Here is a 25,015-nt window from a genome sequence, read left to right on the forward strand (position 1 = left end):
TATTAAACTGTAAAATGACTGTAAACTACTGTAAAAACTGATTTACAGTTCAGATTTTTCACAAAAACAAAAAATAGATGAGTCAAAAATATTACGTATATTAATTTAAACAATTGTTATCAATAAATTATTATAATAATTTAAAAAACATACAAATGCATGTTAGCGTTTAGATTTTTATGATGAATTATCTTCCTAATGATCCACCAGTTCACATTTACAGCTTTGCATGTTAAAAAAAAAAAACATGTGTCGCTTTTCGCTTTGGTCTGAACAAAAACAACCCCAATACCGGAGGCTACAGTTCTAGGACCACATTTCTAGAACCCTATTTTTTGGGACAGTGCCATCTAGCAATTCCATTCCAACAAAGAATCATCAAACAGAGACAAAGTCTAGATCCATGGAAACTATTCATTTTTTTATCTTTCCATCTTATTTTTAATGTAAAAGCTGGCATAAACTTGAGCGTTCAAGGTGTCAGCAATCTCCATTTAGCCTATTTAGCTGTCCAAAACAGTTCATTATGCTGCTGGATGTTGCAAATTAGTATTGGGGAACCAGTTAGTATCTGAGAGAATACAATTTATACTATTATATTCTATGTATATTATATTCTATATCTTAATCAGCTGCATGTTAAACATACTGCAACTGATTCTTCAAAACTTACAAGTGAATCGATACTTAAACACTAGGACCAAAAAAAATAAATAAATAAATCACGTTGTTGGCATTTCACTTAATATATTACATTTGAAAGATAGAATGAAAGTTTTTAGCAATCACATAACAGTTTTTTTTTTTTTTTTTTTTTTTAAAAAGCTGATATTTGCACAGGTGTTTTTATGCTTTTGAATCTTGGAACTCACAACCTTTTTTGTTAGATAAGAATTAAATCTGGACAGATGCTTGAATCAGTACACTCTCACATCAATTTAAAAAACAAAAACAAAATATTTATTTGAATTTCATGTTAGGTTTTACATTATGGCTTTGCATTTGTATGGTTGTTCAGGTGTGAGGAGGAAGAGTAAACATTTAGAAAGCTGACCCTAAACAGCACATAACTTACAATAACAAACTGACATATTATACAATATGTACATATTCATAATATAACAAGAGTGATAGTGTACAGTTCATGATGTATAAGTATGCAAGAGCACACACAGCCAAACTGAAACTGAATAAGAGTTAAAAGTCTCTTTTTCTTGTCTTAAAAGTTTGTCTCTTCATCAATTCTATTTCTAGTTTTAATTTCTCTCTTGAACAGAGAGGGAATTCCAGTCAGACCTCAGCGATCCATTCCACTGTCCTCCTGGGGTTGCCCTTGGAAACAAGCCGCTCGTAAACGTTCACAAAATTCCAGCTCCTCCTGCAGGAAAGAAAATAATCAAACATTTAAGTCATCATAAAACATTATTCACAACCCATTATACTGGCAAAATGTTGCATGTAAACCAGAGCTTTCAATGAGGGAATGGATAAACAGTATTTTACAATTACTGTATTTTATTAATATTTTGAATTTACGTTTTTATTTTCATTTTTAATTTCAGTTCATTTTTTCCCCTTCGATGCTTTGTCAATTTATTAGTTATTTTTTGTAACATTTTGGTTTAACCTTATTTTTATTTCAGTTCATCAATTTGACCACTTTTTGTTAATTATTTTGATGCTATTTATTTTATTTCAGTTAGTAGCTGAGGTAACATAACTAATTTTCCTTTTTCTTTATATTTTATCTAATGTATACTTTTTAATTTATTTCAAATAACGAAACAATTTTTTTAATAGTTTTAGTTTATGATACCAAACACTGACTGGCTCATGAAAAGTGGCAAATCTATTGTAATTTGCTATTATTGTGGAAGAAATGTATGATGTTAATGTTAATCTACATTTAATTGCAGTATAAGCTGCATTTACATACAAGGGCAGCATAAACAATGCATAACAAATATTGCACTATATAGCAGTATTATTTTCTCTATTATTTTTCTCCACCTATGCTGCCCATGTTTACACTAAAAAATGATGTAGAAACTATTTTCATTCAGAAATCGCTAGTACATTGCTAGTTTCACAAATAACTACAAAGCAGCAAGTAACACATTGAATTAAACATGTTGGGGGGGGGGCGTTAATTTAAGATAATGTACTCACACCTTTGTCATCCAAAATGTTCATGTCTTTCTTTCTTCAGCTGTAAAGAAATTGAGGAAAACATTTCAGCATTTTTCCCCATATAATGGACTGATAGGTTGCCCCGTTTTTGAACTTCCGAAATGCAGTTTAAATGCGGCTTCAAAGGATCCCAAATGGGCACCACATCAGTCCATTATATGGAGAAAAATCATTAAATGTTTTCCTCAAAAAACAATTTCTTTACGACTGAAGAAAGAAAGACATGAACATCTTGGATGACAAGGGATTCAGTACATTATCTGTAAATTGTTGTCCTGGAAGTGGACTTCTCCTTAACTAATGTTAACAAACACAACTTGTGATTTTAATAATGCATTAGTAAATGCTGAAATTAAAAATTAACTAAGATTAATAAAGGCTGTAGAAGTATTATTCATTCTTAGTTCATGTTAACTAATATAGTTAACTAATGAACCTTATTGTAAAGTGTTACCAGGTTAATAATGACATATCACACAAATCACAAAAAAATAAGACAACGAAAAAGTAAATAGGATTCATTTTGATTTCATGTTGACTTTAAAATATTAGATTTGAACATGAGTGAAGAACAAAGTAAAGGAAAGAGAAACAAATAAAACAATAGTTTACCAGGCTCTCCTCTCGCCCTTTTAGGTCCTGTACTCGCTGATTGAGCAGTTCCTCTAACCCAAGAGATGGATCTCTGCAGTCATTCACACCACGGGGAGAGTCCTCAACCAGACTACAAACATGCATTAAAAAAAAAAAAAAAAAAAAGATTCAAAAATCAGGTCTCAAACTTCAAAGCTGATGTACTCTGATGAACTCCTGCTAGGCTGTTGACCGATAGTAAAAAAATTTGATTGTATTACTCCCATCTTGATGTCTCTGCGCTGGCTACCGGTTAAATTTAGAATGGAGTTTAAAATTTCAGTTTTTGTTTATAAACCTTTACATGGCTTAGCTCAGGGTTACCATAGAGGGGACAAAGCCTTTGTAAAGGTCGGCCCTAAACTATGGAACAGCTTACCAGTGTCAGTTCGAATGGTATCATCTCTTTCTATATTTAAATCCAAGCTTAAATTTTATTTTTTAACCATGGCTTTAATAACAAATTAGTTTTATTGTGTGTACTTTATTTTGCTGATGGCATTTCTCTATTTTCTGTATTCTTGTGTTCTGTACAGCACTTTGGTCAACCTTCTAGTTTTTTAAATTTGCTTTATAACTAACTAACTACTTAACTAACATGCAATTACAGCAGCATACTGCAGTTTTGTTTTTATCATGCAACAATGCTACTAACCAGCAGAGGGCACCAAGCACATGTTCATGTACAGAAGAATGAGGGGAGCGAAGAACCGACACCAGCTGCTGAACCATCCCCATAGACAACACTGTATCTGAAAAAGAAAGGATTGAACGCATAAAACACTAGCTATGTTTCCTACCAAAGTAGGAATATCGTATAAAACATTTGTGAAAAAAGCACCGTTTGCATCCAAAGAGTCAAAGAAAACAAAATTTTCACTTCCTGATAAACTGGCATTAAATATCACTAAGAAAAATAGGTGAAGCCACTAATGTAATTGTTTTTATATATATATGATACATTACTCGCCTCAGAGCGAGCACATGAAACTATAAATGTGGTCATTGCTTTCGGAGGTGGATGGACTTCACTTCAAGCAGGCGTAAAAACTTTTTTTTTTTTCAGAACTATGCTTTTTTCCCCCTAAATTTGGTGAATCCATTACTCCTTTCTAATTCTATACTTAAAATGCACATAAAAACAGGGTGATGCAAACATAGCTCATATAAACAAACATAGCTCATATAAACTCATATAAACTGGAGTCTTGATGGTCTACCTTTGTGTTCTGGATGACTGGTCAAAAGGTTTAACAGAAGGAACGCTGATTTAGTTCTCAGTTTCTCACTGTCTGACTGCATCCCCCTCATCAGCACTGAAAATCCATCATGTGATAGGAAATCCTGCAGACCTGCTTCCTGTTCCCGGACTAAACCTGCGAAAGACAAGAGTTGAAGATGCTTAATTTAAAGACGATTTGATTTTATATTTCAAAATACAGATTTTACTCTCACAATTCCAAGATTACATCTCACAATTCTTTTTTTTTTTTTTTATGGGCTTTTTATGCATTTTTGTAGATATGGCAGTTGAGAGATGACAGGAAAGCAGTGGGAGGAAAGAGGGGGGGGCAGGATTTATGCTTTAAAAGTAGAGTAATCATAGCAGATTTCATCCATAGTATGTTTGTTTAAACATCTGCATTTAGCTTCAAATGACGTCTTTGACTACAGTATTCTATAAAAATTATTTGCATTCCGATTTTGACATCAAAAGGCACAAAAATATTTTTTTTTCCTCTTATTCCACAGATTTTAACCGTTTACCTTCACTTGTTACCAGTGTTTTTCTGCAACCACTATGCGTACGCAGCTGCAAGTGACATAACTATGACGTCTACCCCAAATTGGTCTATTTCATTTTAAACATATTTTAGATTAAATATCTATGTACAAAATTTCTTCTTAAGATGAATAAATTAATTTAGAATAAATTTTAGTATAAAAGTTCATGGTAAATTATAATGTGTTCATGAAAAGTATCCAGTCACACACTTAGTGAATATCATGATTCCCAATGTAAAATCTTAGTCAAGACTTACTTTTATGCACATTTATACTTACAGGACACTGCATAAAGTGCTTTAACTCTAACTGTGCTGTTTGCGTCATGGTCTGTCAGTTGTAGGAGTGTCAGCAGCGCTCCCTGGTTGAGCAGGTAGAACTGCACCTCTGGCATATTCTGGGCACAGCTGGCAATGAGCTGAGCCGCCCTCCATCGAATCCCGGCCTCGGAGTGACAGAGACACCGTGACATACATAATTCCAGACCGCCCAGCTTCATCAGATCTGCAAAACACACACGTTACAAGATTGTTACAAGAAGACAACAAAAAGGTTTGAAGATCAAACACACACACACACACACACCTCTAGCATTGTCCAAGTTCTCGCAGAGCTCAGAAAGCATTTCAAGCGCTTCCTCTCGCTCATCCTCCTCTTCCTCCTCATCTTCCTCACTCCCTCTCTCCCTGCATTCATCTCTGCTCAGCACTTCCAAACACTGTTTCATCTGCTCGACTTCATCCGTCTGTCCTTTACACACTTCTGCAAGAGCTCCTCTCAGAAACTCCATCCTCTAGGAAAAGAGAGAGTGAAAGTGGCTTACTTATTGTTGGATAAAAGAAAGTGTTTTAATATGCAACACAAACATAAACATAAAAGAATACACTTTTAAATCTGTTGGGATACATTTCAGAGCATGCATTGTGGCTGGTGCTACTGTTTAGAAGTAGAGAAAAAAAAAAAAAGTTTTTCCAACCTCTTGTGTCATGGGTTCTTGAGGAGCTGGACCTTCAGAAGCAGAACCGGCCTCCACAGCCATCTGAAGCACACCTTGCAAATTATGGGGGTGATGCCTGTTGCTTCTGCCTTCAGCCATCTAAGGAGAAAAAGACGCATCACACATCATAGTTTTTCTGTTAGTCCATTAACGCTGTTTAAATAGGCCTAATAAATAAATTCATTAAAACTTTGTAAAGGCAAATGAGAGACACAAAAATCACATTTGTTTCCACATTGTACAATTTGTAATACTAAATATTTGTTTTGATTGACTTTTGATTGATTCACTATCCTCAACACAGTCATGCTGAGAATAGTGAAATTCTCTAATTTTTTTAACACATTTATTTCATATATTATCATCACAGATGACTTTGACATGTTTTTCTATTTTACTTACGGATACAATACCAGTCAAAAGTTTTTGAACAGTAAGATCTTTAAGTTGTTTTTAAAGAAGTCTCTTCTGCTCAACAAGCCTGCATTTATTTGACCCAAAATACCCACAAAAGCAATAATATTGAGAAATATTTCTACTATTTAAAGTAATTGCTATCGATTTAAATATATTTCATAATGTAATTTATTCCTGTGATCAAAGCTAAATTTTCAGCATCATTACTCCAGTCTTCAGTGTCACATGATCCTTCAGAAATCATTCTAATATGCTGATTTGCTGCTCAAGAAACCTTTTTATTATTATAATTATTTAAAACAGTTGAGTACATTTTTTCCAGGATACTTTGACGAATAGAAAGATCCAAAGATCGGCATTTATCTGAAACATTATACATTATACCATTCAAAAGCTTCGAGTCAGTATAATTCTTTTTTGCAAAGAAATTATATAAAAGAATACATTTTTTCACAAGGATGCTTTAAATTGATCAAAAGTGTCGATAAAGACATTTTTAATGTTACAAAAGATTTGTATTTCAGATAAATGCTGTTCTTCTGAACTTTCTATCCATCAAAGAAACGTGAAAAAAATTCTACTCAGCTGTTGTCAACATAATAATAATAAGAAGAAAAATGTTTTTGAGCAGCAAATCAGAATATTAGAATGATTTGTGACTGAAGTAATGATGCTAAAAACTCAGCTTTGAAATCATAGAAATAAATTACATTTTAAAATATATTCAAATAGAAAACAGTTATTTTAAATAGTAAAAATATTTAAAACTCTTACTGTTTTTGCTGTACTTTGGATCAAATAAATGCAGGCTTGGTGAGCAGACTTCTGTAAAAACATTAAAAATCCTACTGTTCAAAATGTGTGTGGTAGTGTATTCATTTTATTTATTTTACTAACAGATATACTATCACAGATGATTTTGTCATTTTTTTCTATTATACTTATAGATAACATTTATTTCATTTCACTTACAGTTACATTTTTACAGCTTAAGTTTTTCCCCACATATGCATTTCTTTTGTTTCACTTATAAATAAAATATTTCAACGTATTTATTTCTATTATTTAACTTACAGATACAGTATCTTACAGATAAGCGTTCAACAGCAAAAACAACGTTATACAACTAAACTGAATCATCTTTTACTCCAAGTACAAAATAAAGACAAACCAAGTAAACACGGGAAAAACAAACCGGACTTACCTTTGAAAATGCGGCGTACCAAAGTTTAGTAGTAGTAGACGTTATACGGCCGTGTGTCAAAAAGTGTCCCAGCAGCAGTAATAATATCGCGCACGAGCACCGCAATTATAAACACACCATCGCGGGTCCAGAAGCTTCCAGATCTTGCTGCACAGCGGCGTGCGCTGAAACCGTCGACGCACAAAGACGTCACCAACTTTACCGTAATGATTTTAAATCATCAAAGCCGTCCTTCCATCGTTATATGTTGGTGATTTTGAAATAGAGAATAAACTCTGCACTAACAAATATTTAAGACAGCATATCATCCAATCAAGCTACCCTGGTCAAATATTAAGAAATAATTTAGATCACACATTTGATAAAAATACTGTTAAATATTTCAGAACAGCCTATCTAAAGTTTCCTATTCTCCCCAAGGTAAAAGAAATGCAGTTTAAAATATTAAATGATATATATCCCTCCAATATGTTTTTTCATTCAAAATTTAATTTTGAAAATATACCTTGTTACCTATGCAAACATTTATATGAAGATACAGAACATATATTTTTACATGTAGTTTGTCTCAGTCCTTGTGGAAAGCTTGGCAGGACTGGTTGGTAGAGAAGCGTGTGGTTGCTGATAGTTTCACTCTGTCCTTACAAGATGTAATGTACGGAATAACCAAAGAGTGCTCTGTTTTGTATGATCTGATTAATAATATTATGTTATTAGCAAAATACTTTATACACAAATGTCGATACTTTAAATCTCCCCCCTTGTTTATTGTGTTTAAAAATGATCTAAAATACTTCTCAGATGCCCTTAGTAAAATGAAAAAAGCAAAGGCAGTAAAACTGTTTAATTTATTTGTATTATATAATTTGTTGTAATTATATTTTCTTTATTATTTTCGTTTAGTCTTTGTTTCGTACTTGTATTTTTGATTCTCTTTCCTCTTTCTTGGAATATTTGATTATATATTTTGTTAGGAATCTAATATGATTCTGTTGTGTTGAGCCCAGCCTTCCATACCAAATTTCTTTTTGTACACGTATCAATGCCTTTTGATGTATCCAGGTTTTGTACTTAATTAAAAAAAAAAAAAAAAAAAAAAAAAAAAAAATCAAAGCCAAGGGAAACAAACGGAATATACATAAATATAAAAATTACAGTTCTTCACATAAATCCGCATATATGTAATTGTCTGGTGCCTAACTCTTTTCATAAATGTTATAATTACAGTTTATACAAAATATTAATATCCCCCCAAAAAAGAACAAAGGTTATTACAGTCACAATATTTACATTAGCTGCCAGAAGAAAAAAAGAGAATGCTTTCAGGTTTTTTTTATCATTTATAATTATAATTAATCAAATTAATTTGTTTATAAATAAAAGTGTAAAAAAAAAACACTTAAAAATTAAATGGTCAAATTGTTTATCATTTTTACGGTAAACTACAAAACGCGTCCAGGGTTGATGGCGTATGTGTATGTCTCCGCGCATGCGCATTTGTCATTGTCCGCAAAATGGCTGCGCTCGTAGGTATCCGCGCATGCTTGTCCGGTAAGTTACAAAATGTGTTTCTTTTTCTTTTCGCGTGGCATTGACATTGTGCTTATGTACGTTTTGCGTGCGGGGTCTATCGTTTACATGTTTGTATGTGAATATGAGTGTGGGCATGACTGTTATTGTGGCTAGAGGAAGGATGCTCGTATGTTCCATAAGCAAGGTCAAGTTCCTCAGCCTGTGTATTATGTACCATTGTGATACAGCAACTTTAACGACAGTAAAGCATCAGACTGTGCATGCATAAATAATCTTGAACCTGTCCTGTGTCAAGATTAGACGTCTGGGAAATGGATTAGGGTTGTTTCAGTCTCAGTGCTATTTTTGACAGCTATGCAGAGAGGCTGAGACTTTGATTCATTGGTTTTGTGGTAGGTTCACAAAACCAATGACAATGAGTCCTGTTTTTAATTACTAAACTGGACACATATCTTAATTATAAGACGCTATACATATTATGTAAATTAATTATTAGGTTTGCCTGTGACATAAAGCTGATTTTCCCTTCATGTTTTCCAGCTCTGCAATTGACCTCCCCGAGTTTACTGCACAGCTCTTATAAACTGGTAAGTGTTTTCATGTTCAAATGTCTGTAACGTCACACAGTAGAAGATTTTATTGAAATGCATTAGAGTGAAAGTATTGTTTGGGATCATGTGGATTTTTGTTTTCTTTTAGTGTGCAGTTCCTCTAAGTCGAAGGAATTTCGCAGCAGAGTCGAAAAAGGTTTTCTCTCGTAGTAAACCCCATTTGAACATCGGGACAATTGGTCACGTAGATCACGGCAAAACCACGCTAACCGCCGCCATCACCAAAGGTATATTGACTACTTTTACAGTTGAAGTCAGAAGTTTATAGAATCTGCAAAATGTGAATTATTTTACCAAAATTAGAGGGATAATACACAATGCATGTTATTTTTTATTTAGTACTGACCTGAATAAAATATTTCACATATTTACATATAGTCCACAAGAAAAAATTATAGTTGAATTTATAAAAATGACCCTGTCAAAAGTTTATATACGCTTGATTCCTAATACTGTGTTATTACCTGAATGATCCACAGCTGTGTTTTTTGGGTTTTTTTTGTTTAGTGATAGTTGTTCATGAGTCCCTTGTTTGTCCTCAACAGTTAAACTGCCCGCTGTTCTTCAGAAAAAAACCCTCAGATCCCACAAATTCTTTAATTTTTTAGCATTTTTGTGTATTTGAACCCTTTCCAACAATGACTGTATGATTTTGAGATCCATCTTTTCACACTGAGGACAACTGAGGGACTCATATGCAAAAATTACAGAAGGTTCAAACGCTCACTGATGCTCCAGAAGGAAATGTGATGCATTAGGAGCTGGGGGGGGTGAAAACATTTTGAATTTGAAGATCAGGGTAAATTTAGCTTATTTTGTCTTCTGGGAAACATGTAAGTATCTTCTGTAGCTTCTGAAGGGCAGTACTGAAATGATATATATGATATTTAGGCAAAATAAGAAAAATGTACACATTTTTTAGTTTTTGCCCCCGGCTCTTAATGCATCATTTTGCCATTGAGCATTTAAACCTGTAATAGTTGAAAATGAATCCCTCAGTTGTCCTCAGTGTGAAAAGATGGATCTCTAAATCATACAGTCATTGTTGGAAAGGGTTCAAATACACAAAAATGCTAAAAAAAAACAAAGAATGTGTGGGACCTGAAGGATTTTTCTGAAGAACAGGAGGCAGTTTAACTGTTCAGGACAAACAAGAGACTCATGAACAACTACCACTAAACAAACAAACAAAAAACAAACACAGCTGTGGATCATTCAGGTAACACAGTATTAAGAATCAAGTGTATGTAAACTTTTGAATGGGCTAATTTTTATAAATTCAACTTATTTTTTCTTAACTATATGTAAACATCTTTCATGTGAAATATTGTATTCAGGTCAGTACTAAGTAAAACAATAACATGCATTTTGTATGAACCCTCTTATTTTGGTAAAATAATTCACATTTTGCAGATTCTGAAAGGTGCATGTAAACTTTTGACTTTAATTGCTTCTCTTACTAATCAAAAAGTGGTGCATTGACTGTATTTTCCTCATCTGTTTGTGTCAGTCCTTGCCGAGGCCGGTGGTGCACGTTATAAGACATATGAAGATATTGATAATGCTCCTGAAGAGAAGGCTAGAGGGATCACCATTAACGCCTCACATGTGGAATACACCACCGCCAACAGACACTACGCTCACACCGACTGCCCCGGACATGCTGACTACGTCAAGGTATAGCATACAGATAACACATCTGACTATACTACAGTTCAAAAGTTTGGGCTCATTCAGCATGGATGCATTAAATTGATCAAAAAAGACAGTGAAGACATTTATAATGTTGCAAAGGATTCTTTTGAACATATTATTAACCAGTTAATCCTAAAAAATGGATCATGGGTTCCACAGAAAGTTTTACATTGATGATAATACTAACAAACGTTATTAAAAGGATCATGTGATACTGAAGACTGGAGTAATGATGCTGAAAATTCAGCTTTGCATCACAAGAATAAATTACATTTTAAAACATATTCAAATAGAAAACAATTTAAATCGTAATACTATTTCACAATATTACTGTTTTTACTGGATTTTTAATCAAATAAATACAGCCTTGGTGAGCAGAAGAATCTTCTTTTTAAAATTTTAAACAATACCACTGACCCAACAGTAGTGTGTGTGTATATTTATAATATCATTATTTCTGTATTGTAAATGCATGTCTCTGTCTGAAGAACATGATCACAGGCACATCTCAGATGGACGGCTGCATCCTAGTGGTGGCGGCGACCGACGGTCAGATGCCACAGACACGTGAGCACCTCCTGCTGGCGCGGCAGATCGGCGTGGAGCACGTGGTGGTGTTCGTTAACAAAGCCGATGCCGTGGAGGACAAGGAGATGCTGGACCTGGTGGAACTGGAGATCAGGGAGCTGCTCACAGAGTACGGCTACGATGGCGAAAATACACCAGTTATTATTGGATCTGCACTCTGTGCTCTAGAGGTAAGGATAGGGGGGGGTGAGATGGAGAGATTTAAGTATGTATCAGTAATATTGTTACAACTGAGCACCAGTAATTATTAATAACTCAGCAGCAAATAAGCATATTAGAATGATTTCTGAAAGATCTTGTGACACTGAAGGCTGGAGTAATGTTGCTGAAAATTCAGCTTTGCTTTAAAGGAATAAATTACATTTTTAAATATATTCAAATAGTATAGCCAGTGGTGAAGAGACTGGAATTATGTGTTTCGAACGGTGTTGAATCACAAATTTCAATGCTGCTGTTACAATTGTGTGTTCAGAACAGACAGCCGGAGCTGGGTGTAAACTCTATTATGAAGCTTCTGGACGTGGTCGATAATTATATTCCTTTGCCAAAGAGAGAGCTGGATAAACCATTCCTGCTGCCCGTAGAGGGAGTCTATTCTATTCCAGGTGTGTTTTCTTTTTGAGGTACTGCTTATGTAATATCTGTATGATGAGTTGTTTGTGCCTTTCTACTTTGGGTAAAAGCATAAAATGATTGAATATTTTACGTTTGTGTGTTTAACTGTATGAATCCTATGTGCAGGTCGTGGTACTGTAGTCACTGGCACGCTGGAGCGAGGAATGATCAAGAAAGGAGATGAATGTGAATTTCTCGGACACAATCGTTGCTTTAAGTCCGTCATCACTGGTGAGAAAATGTTTCCTCCTCAATGCATGAACTTGCATGTTATCTTAGCAGGCAGTCTTTCAGTTTGCAAAATATGGTTGCTATATTGGTTTTGGATTTTGCATCGACCGTAGCTGATGACTCTTTGTGTTGTGCTGCAACACATTAACTATTGCAACTATGAACTACAACTATTAACCACTATTGTGGCAAGCTAACTGCAAACAAAGAAAGCAACTGTTTTTTTTTTTCCTGTATCAATCTCAACATGTCCTTGAGCTTTGGTGCTTATGGTAGTGTTATTCTTAAAGGGATAGTTCATACAAAAATGAAAATTCTGTCATTAATTACTCATTATGCTGTTCCAAACCCGTAAGTCCTTTATTCATCTTCAAAACACAATTTAAGATATTTTTGATGAAATCCGAGAGCTTTCTGACCCTGCATAGACAGCAATGCAACTACCACGTTCAAGGCCCAGAAAGGTAGTAAGAACATTGTTAAAATAGTCCATGTGATATCAGTGGCTCAACTGTAATGTTGTGAATCTACTTTTTGTGTGCAAAGAAAACAAAAATAACAACTTCATTCAACAATTTGTTAGATTCAAAATTGTTTAATAAAGTCATTATTTTTTTTATATTAATAATTAATGACAGAATTTTCATGTTTGGGTGAACTATCCCTTTAAAAAGAATTAAATTAAAGCTTGAAATTGTTGCTTTGGCAACCAACCAAAATAAGTTGAAGTACTAAAATTGTTAAATTAAAAGCTGTCTTAAATTTAAAACATTGCTAAAAACTGTAATAGTGTACAAATAATACTTAAACAATAAATATAATTTTTATTTATTTATTTATTTTTATTAACTTCCGTTGTTGTGTGATATGTTGAACTATAATAATAAAATAAAAAATGTTAGGTGAAAAGTTTAGAAATGTTTCCTTGGCAACTAACTGAAATAAAAAATAAACAAAATAAGTTTAAGTTGATGTTCTAAAACTGAAATAATAAAAAAAAAATAATAATTTAAAGCTGAATAGAAATATTTACCAAAAAAGATTAAAGTTAAAAATTGTTGCTTTGGCAACTAACTGAAATAAGTTGAAGTACTAAAATTGTTAAATTAAAAGCTGTCTTAAATTTAAAACATTGCTAAAACTGTAATAGTGTAGAAATAATACTAAAACAACAAATATAATTTTTATTATTATAGTGTGTTTTATTAGTAACTTCAGTTGCTGTGTGATACGTTAAAACTATAATAATAAAATAAAAATATTAGGTGAAAAGTTTAGAAGTGTACTGAAATAATAATAAAAAAATAATAATAATTTATTTTATTTAAAATTAAAAAAATGTTATTTAAAATTTTTATTTAAAAATGTAATTTATTTTATTTAAAAATGAAACCTAATTAAAATGACAGCCACATAACAAAAACTAAAATTAAAATGAAAGCTGAAAATATAAAAATAAAAGTACCTTTAAAATATTATTAAATACTATAATGGTATATAAATAATACTACAACAAGAAAAAAAAATACTATTATTATGTTTAATAAGATGCTTAGGTTGTTCTATGATATGTGTTTTAAAATATAATAATAAAATTATTAAATTAAAAAAAAATATAAACAGAAATATTTAAAAAAATCTAATAAATGACAAAAGCAAAACAAAATTACTCAAATTAAAATGAAAACTGAAAATATACAAGTAAAAGCTCATTCAATACATTAATAAATACTATAATAGTATATAATTAATACAAATAAAAATCATTAATACAAATTCAGTTTGTTGCTTTGGTTGCTGTACCATTGTGTTTTAAAATATACTGACTTATTCATGCCAAATGATGTGGATTTTTCACCAGGCACCAAACATAATAGCTAAAATCAAATCTTTTAAGCAAAGAATCACTTTTGCTCCAAGAGGGATATGGACTGGTCAGAGCCATAACATAAAGAGGGACAACACAAAAAGCCTGGATTCATTAGGGGAATTTATTCAAAGCAAAAGCATAACATAATGTGGGGAGGAAAATAGAACACAGAACAAAAAAAGCACAACTGGACCGCCACTGAAAATCCTGCCACACCAATCTGGCAATTTATAGGCCTGAAAAAAAAAAAACCACTTCTAACCCCTAAATGGACAAATAATTTTAAAGATAAAAGAAACCCAGTTATACTACACACAAGTAACATTGGGCTTCACACAGAAATTAATCTCTAGCTCTGATTTTCTCTGTTTCTCGCTTGTTCTCTCAGGTATTGAGATGTTCCATCAGTCTCTAGAACGGGCAGAGGCGGGTGATAATATGGGCGCTCTGGTGCGTGGTCTAAAGAGGGAGGATGTGAGAAGAGGCATGGTGATGTGCAAACCTGGGTCCATCCAGCCACACCAGAAGATCAAAGCTCAGGTGGGTGGTTTTTGAAACCATAAACCTCAATTCAGCACCTCTGTCCTACTTCACAAACCAATGAACCATTTCAACTGTTTCGTCAGGTCTATGTCCTGAGCAAAGAGGAAGGTGGCAGGCACAAACCGTTCTGCACAAACTTCATGCCGATCATGTTCTCTCTCACCTGGGACATGGCTTGTATAGTAGAGCTGCTTCCAGGAAAGGTACGTTTTAGCTGTGCAGATATTTAATACTGTGCAGAAATGTTTACTCTAAATTTGTTGTTCTCTCCATCTCTTGTTTTCGTAGGAAATGGTGATGCCGGGAGAGGACACGTCTCTGATCCTGGCCCTCAGACAGCCCATGGCTCTTGACAAAGGCCAGAGGTTCACGCTCAGAGACGGCAACCAAACCATCGGCACAGGCCTGGTCACAGAAATCCTCCCCATGTCGGAGGACGACAAATACAACTGGGGCTGAGAGAGATGAAAGGAAAAGAGGAAACTCTTTGAGACTTTGGCGTCCGAAGCCTTTTGGACTGAAGTTCTAGAAATGTTACTCTAGAATTGAATTACGGCCCTGTTTATATTGCAAAATTAAATCTGTTTGCTAAAAAGGATGTCTTTGTCCTGATGTGTCACGAACCCTTAAAAAATGTGCCCACCAACTGTCTACATGAAGAAGCAAGTAAAGTATCACTGGGATTAGAAATCTGGAATAATTTGTGTCCATTTCAGCTCTGCTTTCATTATCCTCTGTCCTGTCTGAGCTGTCAGTTATTCACAAAGTGAAAAACAGTACATTTGGGAAAGTTTCCAAATTTGAGCTGCACTTGGCTTGTCATTCCTTGCTGTTCATCTACAGACACATCTTGGGTTCTTTTGCTGTTTTCCGCTCATCTGTCTAAAGAAATGTAATAAAATGAATTCAATAGATCTGTAGACTCAGCTTTGTGTCTGTTTGCATTTAACTACATTTCAACAATAAAAAAATGTAATAGGGAGAAAAGTGTACAAAGATAAATTAAGTTGCAAAAGACTATTATATATATATTTCAAGATGGGATAACAAACATATGTCGTAACACAGATGGCAGGTTTTGAATGTTGCCGTTATTACTTTAAAGTGTGATGGTGATGGTGATTATTTGTGTGTAAGAAGAGAAATTTATACAAAAACAGGTCTGTTTATGAATCTCATTCATGAGGGGTGATGACATGAGAAAACAAATTTTGCCACGTTGGTTTAAACAGCTCGTTTGCATTTTTGTAAATAAGGGATCCCAGCATAAGGAACAAGTGGATAGTTTATTTTAATGGCATCCCGTGTCAGAGGAATGTCCAGAGCATTTTGTTTTGTAATGGAGAAATTACGAAGAAACATTTGTTGAAAGATGAAACGGTACTAGATACTTACAAACGGTAAGTAAATGATTTCTTCATTTTGATTATTTTGTCAAAACACTCACATGTAATAGCAGTACTGTTTCCTATGCAATGACATTAGCCAATCATAACGGTGGTTGATTATTGAGAAGCCTTAAAGGAACCGCCCCTTTAAAACAGGTCGTTTCAGACAGAGGGTCAGAATGAGGGTTGAAAACAGAGACTGTAAAAAATATGGGCGTAGTGTCCGTGACGTCACCCGTAGGTTTCTGAAGAGCATTTCTGAAGCTCTTAGTGGGCGGGAGTCGGTCATCGCCATCTTGAAATCATGTCACTCCCGGATAATCGAAAATGGGCAAAGAGACAGGACGTGGGTGGAGCTGGTTGCTAAAACCACGCCCGCCTAGCACAACGGTGGTGACAGCAGAAGCAATCCACCTGTCACTCAAGTGGCCACGCCCTAAATTATGCACAACTTTAAGGCTTAATATAATTTAAATGGATGAGTTATAAAAAAATTCACCCCCCTCACATTTGACATGAAGGGCAAAATTAGCTATATAGACCAAAACCACTTTTTGTACCAGGCTGTAAACATATTTTTCTGCTGTAAAGTTGGGCATTTTAACATGGGAGTCATTGGGATTGACTCCCTTTTGGAGCCAGTCTCTAGCGGCCAGTCGATGAATTGCAGTTTAAGTCACTTATTCCGTGTTGGTTTCAATAGAGTTTTTTGTTGTTGTTGTTGTTGTTGTTGTTTGTTGTTTTGTTTTGGTGCAAAAAAAAACTTTATTAACATTATAAGTAAACCTCAAGGAACATATTCAAATAATAATTAAAAGAATCCATGTCATGATCCCTTAAATTGTGATGCTATTTTAATATTAATACAGTAATAAAACATTAAACTGTGTTCAGGAAGCTCTTGACAGTTGCAACCCAGATGTCAGATTTCACAAAGAAACATCATGGTCGTCAAGGCTTCAAACAAACAAAAATGCATTTTAAAAATTACTATTGTAATTTATCATTTCACTATTCAAATAATTGTATTCATTGTTTAGAAATAATACATTTAAATAATGAATTTACATTTTGAAATAAGATACGACCAAGACATTTCTTTACATTTTCGTGATATTTGTGACCTTGGACCAGTCGTAAGGGTCAATTCGAAATTGAGATTTATACATCATAAGAAAGCTGAATAAATAAGCTTTTGATAGGACAATATTTTGCTGAGATACAACTATTTGAAAATCTGAAATCTGAGGGTGCAAAAAATGAAAATATTGAGAAAATCACCTTTAAAGTTGTCCAAATGAAGTTCTTAGAAATGCATATTATTAATCAAAAAGTAAGTTTTGATATATTTACGGTAGGAAATTTACAAAATATCTTCATGGAACATGATCTTTACGTAATATCCTAATGATTTTTGGCATAAAAGACAAATTGATCATTTTGACCCATACAATGTATTTTTGGCTATTGCTACAAATATACCCGTGCTGCTTAAGACTGGTTTTGTGGTCCAGGGTCACATTCATCAGTTTATCTCTAAGTACAATATACATTTTTTTTTTCTCAAAATACATTTTCCTCCACCCAGAACGCATCAGTTAAAAGCAGTTTGAAGTTAAACAACACATCTTAAAAGCATCTGTAGGTAGTTTTCTGTATTTTTGCAACTTTTAAGCCCCCTATAGTTAATTAAGTGGAACTCACTGTTGCAAATATATTACAGTCGTAATAACAGATCATCTCTGATGTGCATTTGTTGGTGCCGTAAAGCAGTTCGCTCTTTTCACGGTAATTCGTACCCGTTCACCAAACATACAAACTCCCAGAATAGACGTTTAAGGTCGCCAAGGTTAAGAAACAGAAGATGGAAGGATGAAACTTTTTTTTTCAAGGTAAAAAACACATACATACAGTTGCTTTAAGGTCTTCTGACGACATGTCGTTCGCAACCTTTTAAAATGTGTCATGCGATATTTCTAACGAAATACTCATAGAGAGACTGAATACAGTGAAATGTAGGTTATTATATTGTATTTTTGGTCTGTGTGCCTTTGTTTATCATGCCCAATAACAATACCAGGTGTAAAGAAAGTAAACAATCAATTTTGAAATAATAACTAGCTATTATTTATCCTGTAGCTGCTCTCTTAATGTAATTTCGCTGCAGTTTTCCATTTCTCTGCACCTCTTCATTCACCCTCTCTTCCTCTGTCCATTTCTTTCTAGAACGGGACTGGGATTCCATTCATCTGTTCATATGAATCTAAAACAAGTATTTACACACAAACTTAGTTAAATGTATAAAAACATGCATGTCTTTATAAACACACACACACACACACACACACACACACACTCACCATCCTCTGTGTCATTTGTTGCTGTGAAGTCTGTGTTGTTGTATACACAGTCTGGCCCAGCCATCATTTCATATGACTCTGAAAGTAAAGTAAGAGTCAGCTTTTGCAGTATTTCAATCCGTGCATGTGCATATAAACACATAGTGAAATGCTGACCAGTGTCTGTTTGGTCCAGAGTGAGATCTTGTTTTCTGTCTTCATCAGGATTGATGTAGTCTATGGCAAGAATCATATTTAAAAGAGATTATCACACATTATCACATTCGTTACAGTTAATAGAACATGAGATGTTTGATCCCTCACCCTCATCTTCACTGGCGAGTTGCTGTGTCTGTTTGCGAGGCTGAGCATATAAACACCCCTCCATGTTCTCATACGACTCTCCATCTAAAGAGAAATCAGATCAGACCCCTGATACGACTTGTGCCATATATTTCCAACAGGACTCCAGTCTAAATTACATGAAGTACTTCATCTATAGATCCACACTCACCTGTATCTGTCAAATTGCTAGGCAGTTGAAGGGTGTTGTGATCTGGCCCTGGCATTTCCTCTTCCACAAATGCATCCGGGTTAAGATAATCTAAAACCAACAAGCATTTAATTGCACAGTAAAACCACTCACATAATTAATGTTGGTCAGGATATACCTTCATCTGCAGAAACATAATATGTGACTTTGTCTTGATTGTTGTAGATAGCTGCTTCTACATTCTCATAGGACTGTGTCTCATCTGTCGAAACAAACAACTAATTATTGACTGCGCTTTTTTAGTTTATATTATGGTATCAATCATATTTTTTATGATGTTGAAATCTATGCACATTGTATTAGTGCTGTCAAATGATTAATCGTGATTAATCGCATCCTAAATAAAAGTTTTTGTTTACATATTTTGTGTATTTATTATGCATATATAAATACACACATATAGTATATATTTTGAAAATGTTTGCATGTATTTACATGTATATATTTATATTCATAAAATTAATATTATATATAAATATATTTAATATATAAACATCTCATTGTTCTTAAATATGTACATGCATGTGTGTGTATTTATACATAATAAATATACACAGTACACACACATATGTATTTTGTATTTTTGTTTTGTAAACAAAAACATTTATTTTCAAATGCGATTATTTGTGATTATTCATTTGACAGCACTACTTACCCTTCTTGTTGTTTTCAGCACTCTCTGTATTTCTCTGAGAAGCACTCCCAGTGTACCTGTGACAACACGCATTCAAAAATATGAAGTGACCATCTTCTTTAATTGTGTGTTTCCAGGGTAAAAATGAAGGGAATGGCTTGATTTTATTAAAAGATAGTTTACCAAAAATGAACACTGGCTGAAATTATACTCACCGTCAGACTATCCGAAATGTAAATGAGTTTGTTTCTTCATCAGAACAGATTTGGAGAAATGTAGCATTACATGACTTGCTCACCAATGGATCCTCTGCAGTGAATGGGTGCCGTCAGAATGGGAGTCCAAACAGCTGATAAAAACATCACTATAATCCACAAGTAATCCACACAACTCCAGTCCATCAATTAATGTCTTGTGAAGCCAAAATCTGCATGTTTGTAAGAAACAAATCCAACAATAACATGCTTTAAGCTTTAAACCATTACTTCTATAATCCATAATAATTGTTTCTCCAGTGAAAAAGTCCATCTACCGTTGTCCTCTAACACCAAAATCCACTGACACATTAGTTTAGAACTGTTTTTGCTTGTAAACAGTGCTTGATCTGTGCATATTTCTCTCCTGATTCAGACGATATGACTTTTTCACTGAAGAAAGCAATATCATAAATAAGCAGGAAGCAATGGTTTAAAGTTAAAAACATCTTGATGGATTTGTTTCTTACAAACACACAGTTTTCACTTCACAAGATGTTAACTGATGGACTGGAGTGGTGTGGATTACTTGTGAATTATTGTGATTTTTAATCAGCTGTTTGGACTTTCATTCTGACGGCACCCATTCACTGCAGAGGATCCATTGGTGAGCAAGTGATGTAATGCTATATTTCTTCAAATCTTCCAGGGAAGAAACAAACTCATCTACATCTTGGATCTGAGGCCCTGATGTTGGTCTTAGGTTAAGTACACTTTAGGCAAATTTTATTAAAATTTAAAAAAGTTATTTCTGATAATAGTGTCCATTTTGGCAAACATTTACCTATCATTTCACATAAAAATAGATAGAGAGCAAAAAGAAAGTTAGAAAACAACAATGCATCACCCAAAGTCATTGTATGTGGCTAGGTGTCCATTTGTGTTTGTCCTCTGCTTTGTAGGTGCTGCAAGAAAAATGTGTTTGTACAGATAATTTCTCATCATTTAGTACCGCATATACTATGATATACAGTATAATTAGTCAGCATGAAGTTTGTGTGTTGAGTATTTCTTTTTTGTCAGTGTGTATATGTACATTACCAGTCAACAGTTTTTGAACAGTAAGATTTTTAATGTTTTTTTTAAAGAAGTCTCTTCTGCTCACCAAGCCTCCATTTATTTGATCCAAAGTACAGCAAAATGGTAACATTTTGAAATATTTTTACTATTTAAAATAACTGTTTCTATTTGAATATATTTTAAAATGTAATTTATTCATGTGATCTTCTGAAAGCTAAATAAATAAGCGTTTTTTTTGGTTGATGTATGGTTTGTTAGGATAGGACAATATTTGTCCAAGATACAACTATTTGAAAATCTGGAATCTGAGGGTGCAAAAAAATCAAAATAATGAGAAAATCAGCTTTAAATTTGCCCAAATGGAGTTTTAGCAATGCATATTACAAAAATTAAGTTTTGATATATTTACAGTAGGAAATTCACAAAATATCTCCATGAAACATGATCTTTACTTAATATCCTATTGATTAAAAGAAAAATGTATAATTTTGACCCATACAATGTATTTTTGGTTATTGTTACAAATATACTTGTGCTGCTTAAGAAGTGGTTTTGTGGTCCAGGGTCACACTGACTCCAAGCTTTTGAATGGTATAGTGTTTAATGTTACAAAAGCTTTTTATTTCAGATAAATGCTGATCTTCAAATCTTTCTATCTATCAAAGAATCCTGAAAAAATGTTTTAATTTTAAAACTGTTTTAAATATTGATAATAATAATAACAATAATAGTAATAATAATAATAACAAATGTTTCTTAAACAGCAAATCAGCATATTAGAATGATTTCTGAAGGATCATGTAACACTGAAGACTGGAGCAATGTTGCTGAAAATTTAGTTTGATCACAGGAATTAATTACTTTTTAAAATATATAACAATAGAAAACAGTTATTTTAAATAGTAAAAAAATGTCACAATATCACTGCTTTTGCTGTATTTTGGATCAAATAAATGTAGGCTTGGTGAGCAGAAATGTATTCTTTAAAAAAATCTTACTGTTCAAAATTTTTGACTGGTAGTGCATGTGTTTGGGTGTGTGCACACTTACTATTCCTGCGTCGTTGTGTTTTGCAGATGAATGTGAATAAAACAATCCCAATTAGAAAGGCTAATGCAGGAACTGAGTAGAGTAACCAATCAGGTCGAGATTCTAAACACAACACACACAAATAAATGAATAAGTGAATCAACGTCTGATTTATAATGGCGTAATGCTACACAGAAACATACCTGTTTTATTTGAGGGGTTTTGCACTTGGCTGGAATTAGGTGTGCTGTCGGACACGTTGTTAAAGCCTGTGGACATGTTTTAATTGCTTTTCTTTAGAGCAGGAAGTTCACTTCATCATGCTAGTTTGTATAAACTTACACATATGATCTAATCAGACACCATGAATAAATAAAAATGTAAAATGATCTTTCAAAGTTGTAAGTAAAATTAACTACTGGAGCACATTGTACAAGAAAATACTATTTCACTATTTCTTCTTCAAAACAAATGTTTTGTTCAATTTAGTTAGATTTATTACATTTACTAGCAATTGGTGGCTGAAAATTGTTTCAAATTATGTATAATTCAAATTATATATAATTTTTTTTTTCAGTGTACTATCTGAATAAGTTGATTCAAGTGTAAACCATTGATTACACCAAGATAAAACTCTCTTGAAGTACATGAAAATCATATTTAAATAATTTTAGAGAGTTTGACTTTTGTGCATTTGTGGATTTATCACCTGATTTGACAAATTTCTTTTGAAAAACAATGTCATCTTCTAGATTTGCCTCATGTGACACCTTCATACTTTCAGTCTTACTCGGTTTCTTTTCATACGTGCTTACAAACAGATCCCGAGGGAGGGACTGCGTTTAGTTTTCTCAGCAGCTGCCACACGTTTCCTTTCTTTAACACGCTGCCCAGAAACTAAATTTGCAACTGTGTTTTCTCTGAAGTGATGTTTTCACAAAAAAAAAAAAAAAACTCTAACCGTCAAACATGCAACCCAAACACAGAACAATCAAGTACCAAAAACGATACTTCACTCTTTAATTAAAAGTGTGGTGCACAGAAAAACTGTCACTGAAAATAGTCGTGAGTGTCCGTAAGTCTAAATAAATAGTATTTTAATCCGTTAAAATATTTAAACATCTATGCACAGTTACAGGAATCTCTCGTCAATTTACATCGGTTGCATATATAAATATATATGTATATATATATATATATATATATATATGTATGTGCATAACTATAGGTCTGTATGAACTAACGTAAAAGATACAAATCATTTCTCTTTTCGAACAGATAAATATCAGCACTGTACTAATTCCCTCTCTGTCTTTACCTTTAGTAGTGGCCTCAACTGTTGTGTTCATCCTGAAGCATCAGAAACCTTGATGTATACGCAAAGATGGGCAAACCAGAACTAACAGTAAAAGAGAGGAGGACAAAGACAGATGTGGCGGAAGAGACGGAAGGAAGGAGAAACAGAGAAAAACATCAAATGGCAAAAAGGAGAAGTGAGAAAGTAAACATGTCATAAACACATACCTCACCCATTATGTACATAACTGTTTTCACAAATAAACTTTCACTTATAATAATACACATATAATAATATGTAAATTATTTAAGTTATACTGTTTTTAAAATATAATAATACAATAATTTAGTTCACTTCCAGAATAACAAATCCCTGATGATTTTTTCACCCCCCATGTCATGCAAGATGTTCATGTCTTTCTTTCTTCAGTTGACAAGAAAACATTCCAGTTTTTGAGGAAAACATTCCAGAATTTTTCTCCATATAGTGGACTTTAATGGTTCCCAACGGGTGAAAGGTCACATTCTGCGTAGGCAGAAGTTCTGAACCAGTGTTTACAAAGCAAACGTGCAAAGAAAGTCACACGCCCTTAACAAAGAAGGGTAACAACAATGTCTGACGATTTTGAAGTTGGAGGAGAAAATATCATGAGTTTTTCACCCTACCCTACCTTTTTGAACCAAAGTACACAGATGAAGAACTAATCACGTGTGACCTTTATGACATGTTTACGTAATGTGTAAAGACGCAGTCACACATTGCAGAGCTATTGCGAGACAAGCATTTGTGGTTAGCAAGTATATGGGACATTCTACTGAATTGATGCAAACTGCTGTTCCACAACCAAAAAAAAAAAAAACTAATTTAAAAAGCATTTAAGAATTCCAATCTTAGATATTTACTAAGATCCTTCTATTAACTTTTGAAACCCACAATAATATTTCAAATATCAGTAAGCTTAATATATAAAATCATTATTTATTGTGTACTTTCAGTTGGGAGGTGGATGTGCCGAACCCTAACCCCTAAACTTCAACTTATGAAAATGATAATGATCTAATTTTTGTATAGTTTCTTTTAGATTTTTTAAAAAAGATCTATTTATTTATTTATTTTAGATTTTCTTTGTAAATCATGAAACTTTATGTTAAAAAAAAAATGTCCTGCATCTTCATGTCACTACCAAAACAATGTTTGTTTTAGTCCATTGGCCGAGATTGATTTTAAATACACCCCTACATTTATAATCAGGAACTATTCCTGTGTCCCTCTCTCTCTAATAGCTACAAAGTGTGAGTAGATAGGCCCAATCAATTTAAGTGTAAATGTGTTCAAAAGTCTGAAAAATCTGTGTGTAACTTTAAAGAACGTCACTACTAAACACCTTGTTTCTGCAATTAAGCACACTTTTCCATAACAGTTAGTTTTTATATTTGTACAACTGTTCATAACTGTGCTAGCTAACCATGTGCTGATTAGCGTCTTTGAGCTAGCTTCAAAAGTGAAACTAATGAATCTTTAAGTTTAAAAGCAGTATGTTCAACTCAACTTTTTGCCTTTTACAAAGAAAAATTGGATTCAAAATACAG

The 25,015-nt window shown here is 33.4% G+C and overlaps 3 protein-coding genes across 3 annotated transcripts; 1 reads left to right on the top strand and 2 right to left on the bottom strand.

Annotated features, from left to right (window-relative positions):
* Positions 1–951: 951 nt before the first annotated feature.
* hspbp1 (HSPA (heat shock 70kDa) binding protein, cytoplasmic cochaperone 1) lies at positions 952–7,323 on the bottom strand. Its single transcript, XM_051106728.1, has 8 exons — positions 7,227–7,323; positions 5,585–5,704; positions 5,194–5,401; positions 4,888–5,112; positions 4,044–4,199; positions 3,479–3,575; positions 2,803–2,914; positions 952–1,378 (listed from the first exon to the last, which is right to left on the bottom strand). The coding sequence occupies exons 2-8, from the start codon at positions 5,702–5,704 to the stop codon at positions 1,298–1,300; spliced, it is 999 nt and encodes a 332-aa protein (XP_050962685.1). The 5' UTR covers positions 7,227–7,323; the 3' UTR covers positions 952–1,297.
* Positions 7,324–8,718: 1,395 nt separating this feature from the next.
* tufm (Tu translation elongation factor, mitochondrial) lies at positions 8,719–15,826 on the top strand. Its single transcript, XM_051106812.1, has 10 exons — positions 8,719–8,777; positions 9,300–9,346; positions 9,459–9,597; positions 10,881–11,047; positions 11,554–11,823; positions 12,126–12,258; positions 12,395–12,499; positions 14,758–14,909; positions 14,996–15,115; positions 15,201–15,826. Exons 1-10 carry the CDS (start codon positions 8,741–8,743, stop codon positions 15,369–15,371), a joined length of 1,341 nt encoding a protein of 446 aa, XP_050962769.1. The 5' UTR covers positions 8,719–8,740; the 3' UTR covers positions 15,372–15,826.
* Positions 15,827–17,092: 1,266 nt separating this feature from the next.
* On the bottom strand, positions 17,093–23,591 carry LOC127163297 (uncharacterized). The gene is made up of 11 exons (XM_051106464.1): positions 23,448–23,591; positions 22,333–22,398; positions 22,151–22,252; positions 20,928–20,985; positions 19,848–19,903; positions 19,311–19,394; positions 19,154–19,243; positions 18,964–19,047; positions 18,817–18,876; positions 18,661–18,738; positions 17,093–18,563 (listed from the first exon to the last, which is right to left on the bottom strand). The coding sequence occupies exons 1-11, from the start codon at positions 23,476–23,478 to the stop codon at positions 18,523–18,525; spliced, it is 750 nt and encodes a 249-aa protein (XP_050962421.1). The 5' UTR covers positions 23,479–23,591; the 3' UTR covers positions 17,093–18,522.
* Positions 23,592–25,015: the final 1,424 nt, after the last annotated feature.

Source organism: Labeo rohita, chromosome 3 (genome assembly GCF_022985175.1).
Source record: "Labeo rohita strain BAU-BD-2019 chromosome 3, IGBB_LRoh.1.0, whole genome shotgun sequence".
Taxonomy (NCBI): domain Eukaryota; kingdom Metazoa; phylum Chordata; class Actinopteri; order Cypriniformes; family Cyprinidae; genus Labeo; species Labeo rohita.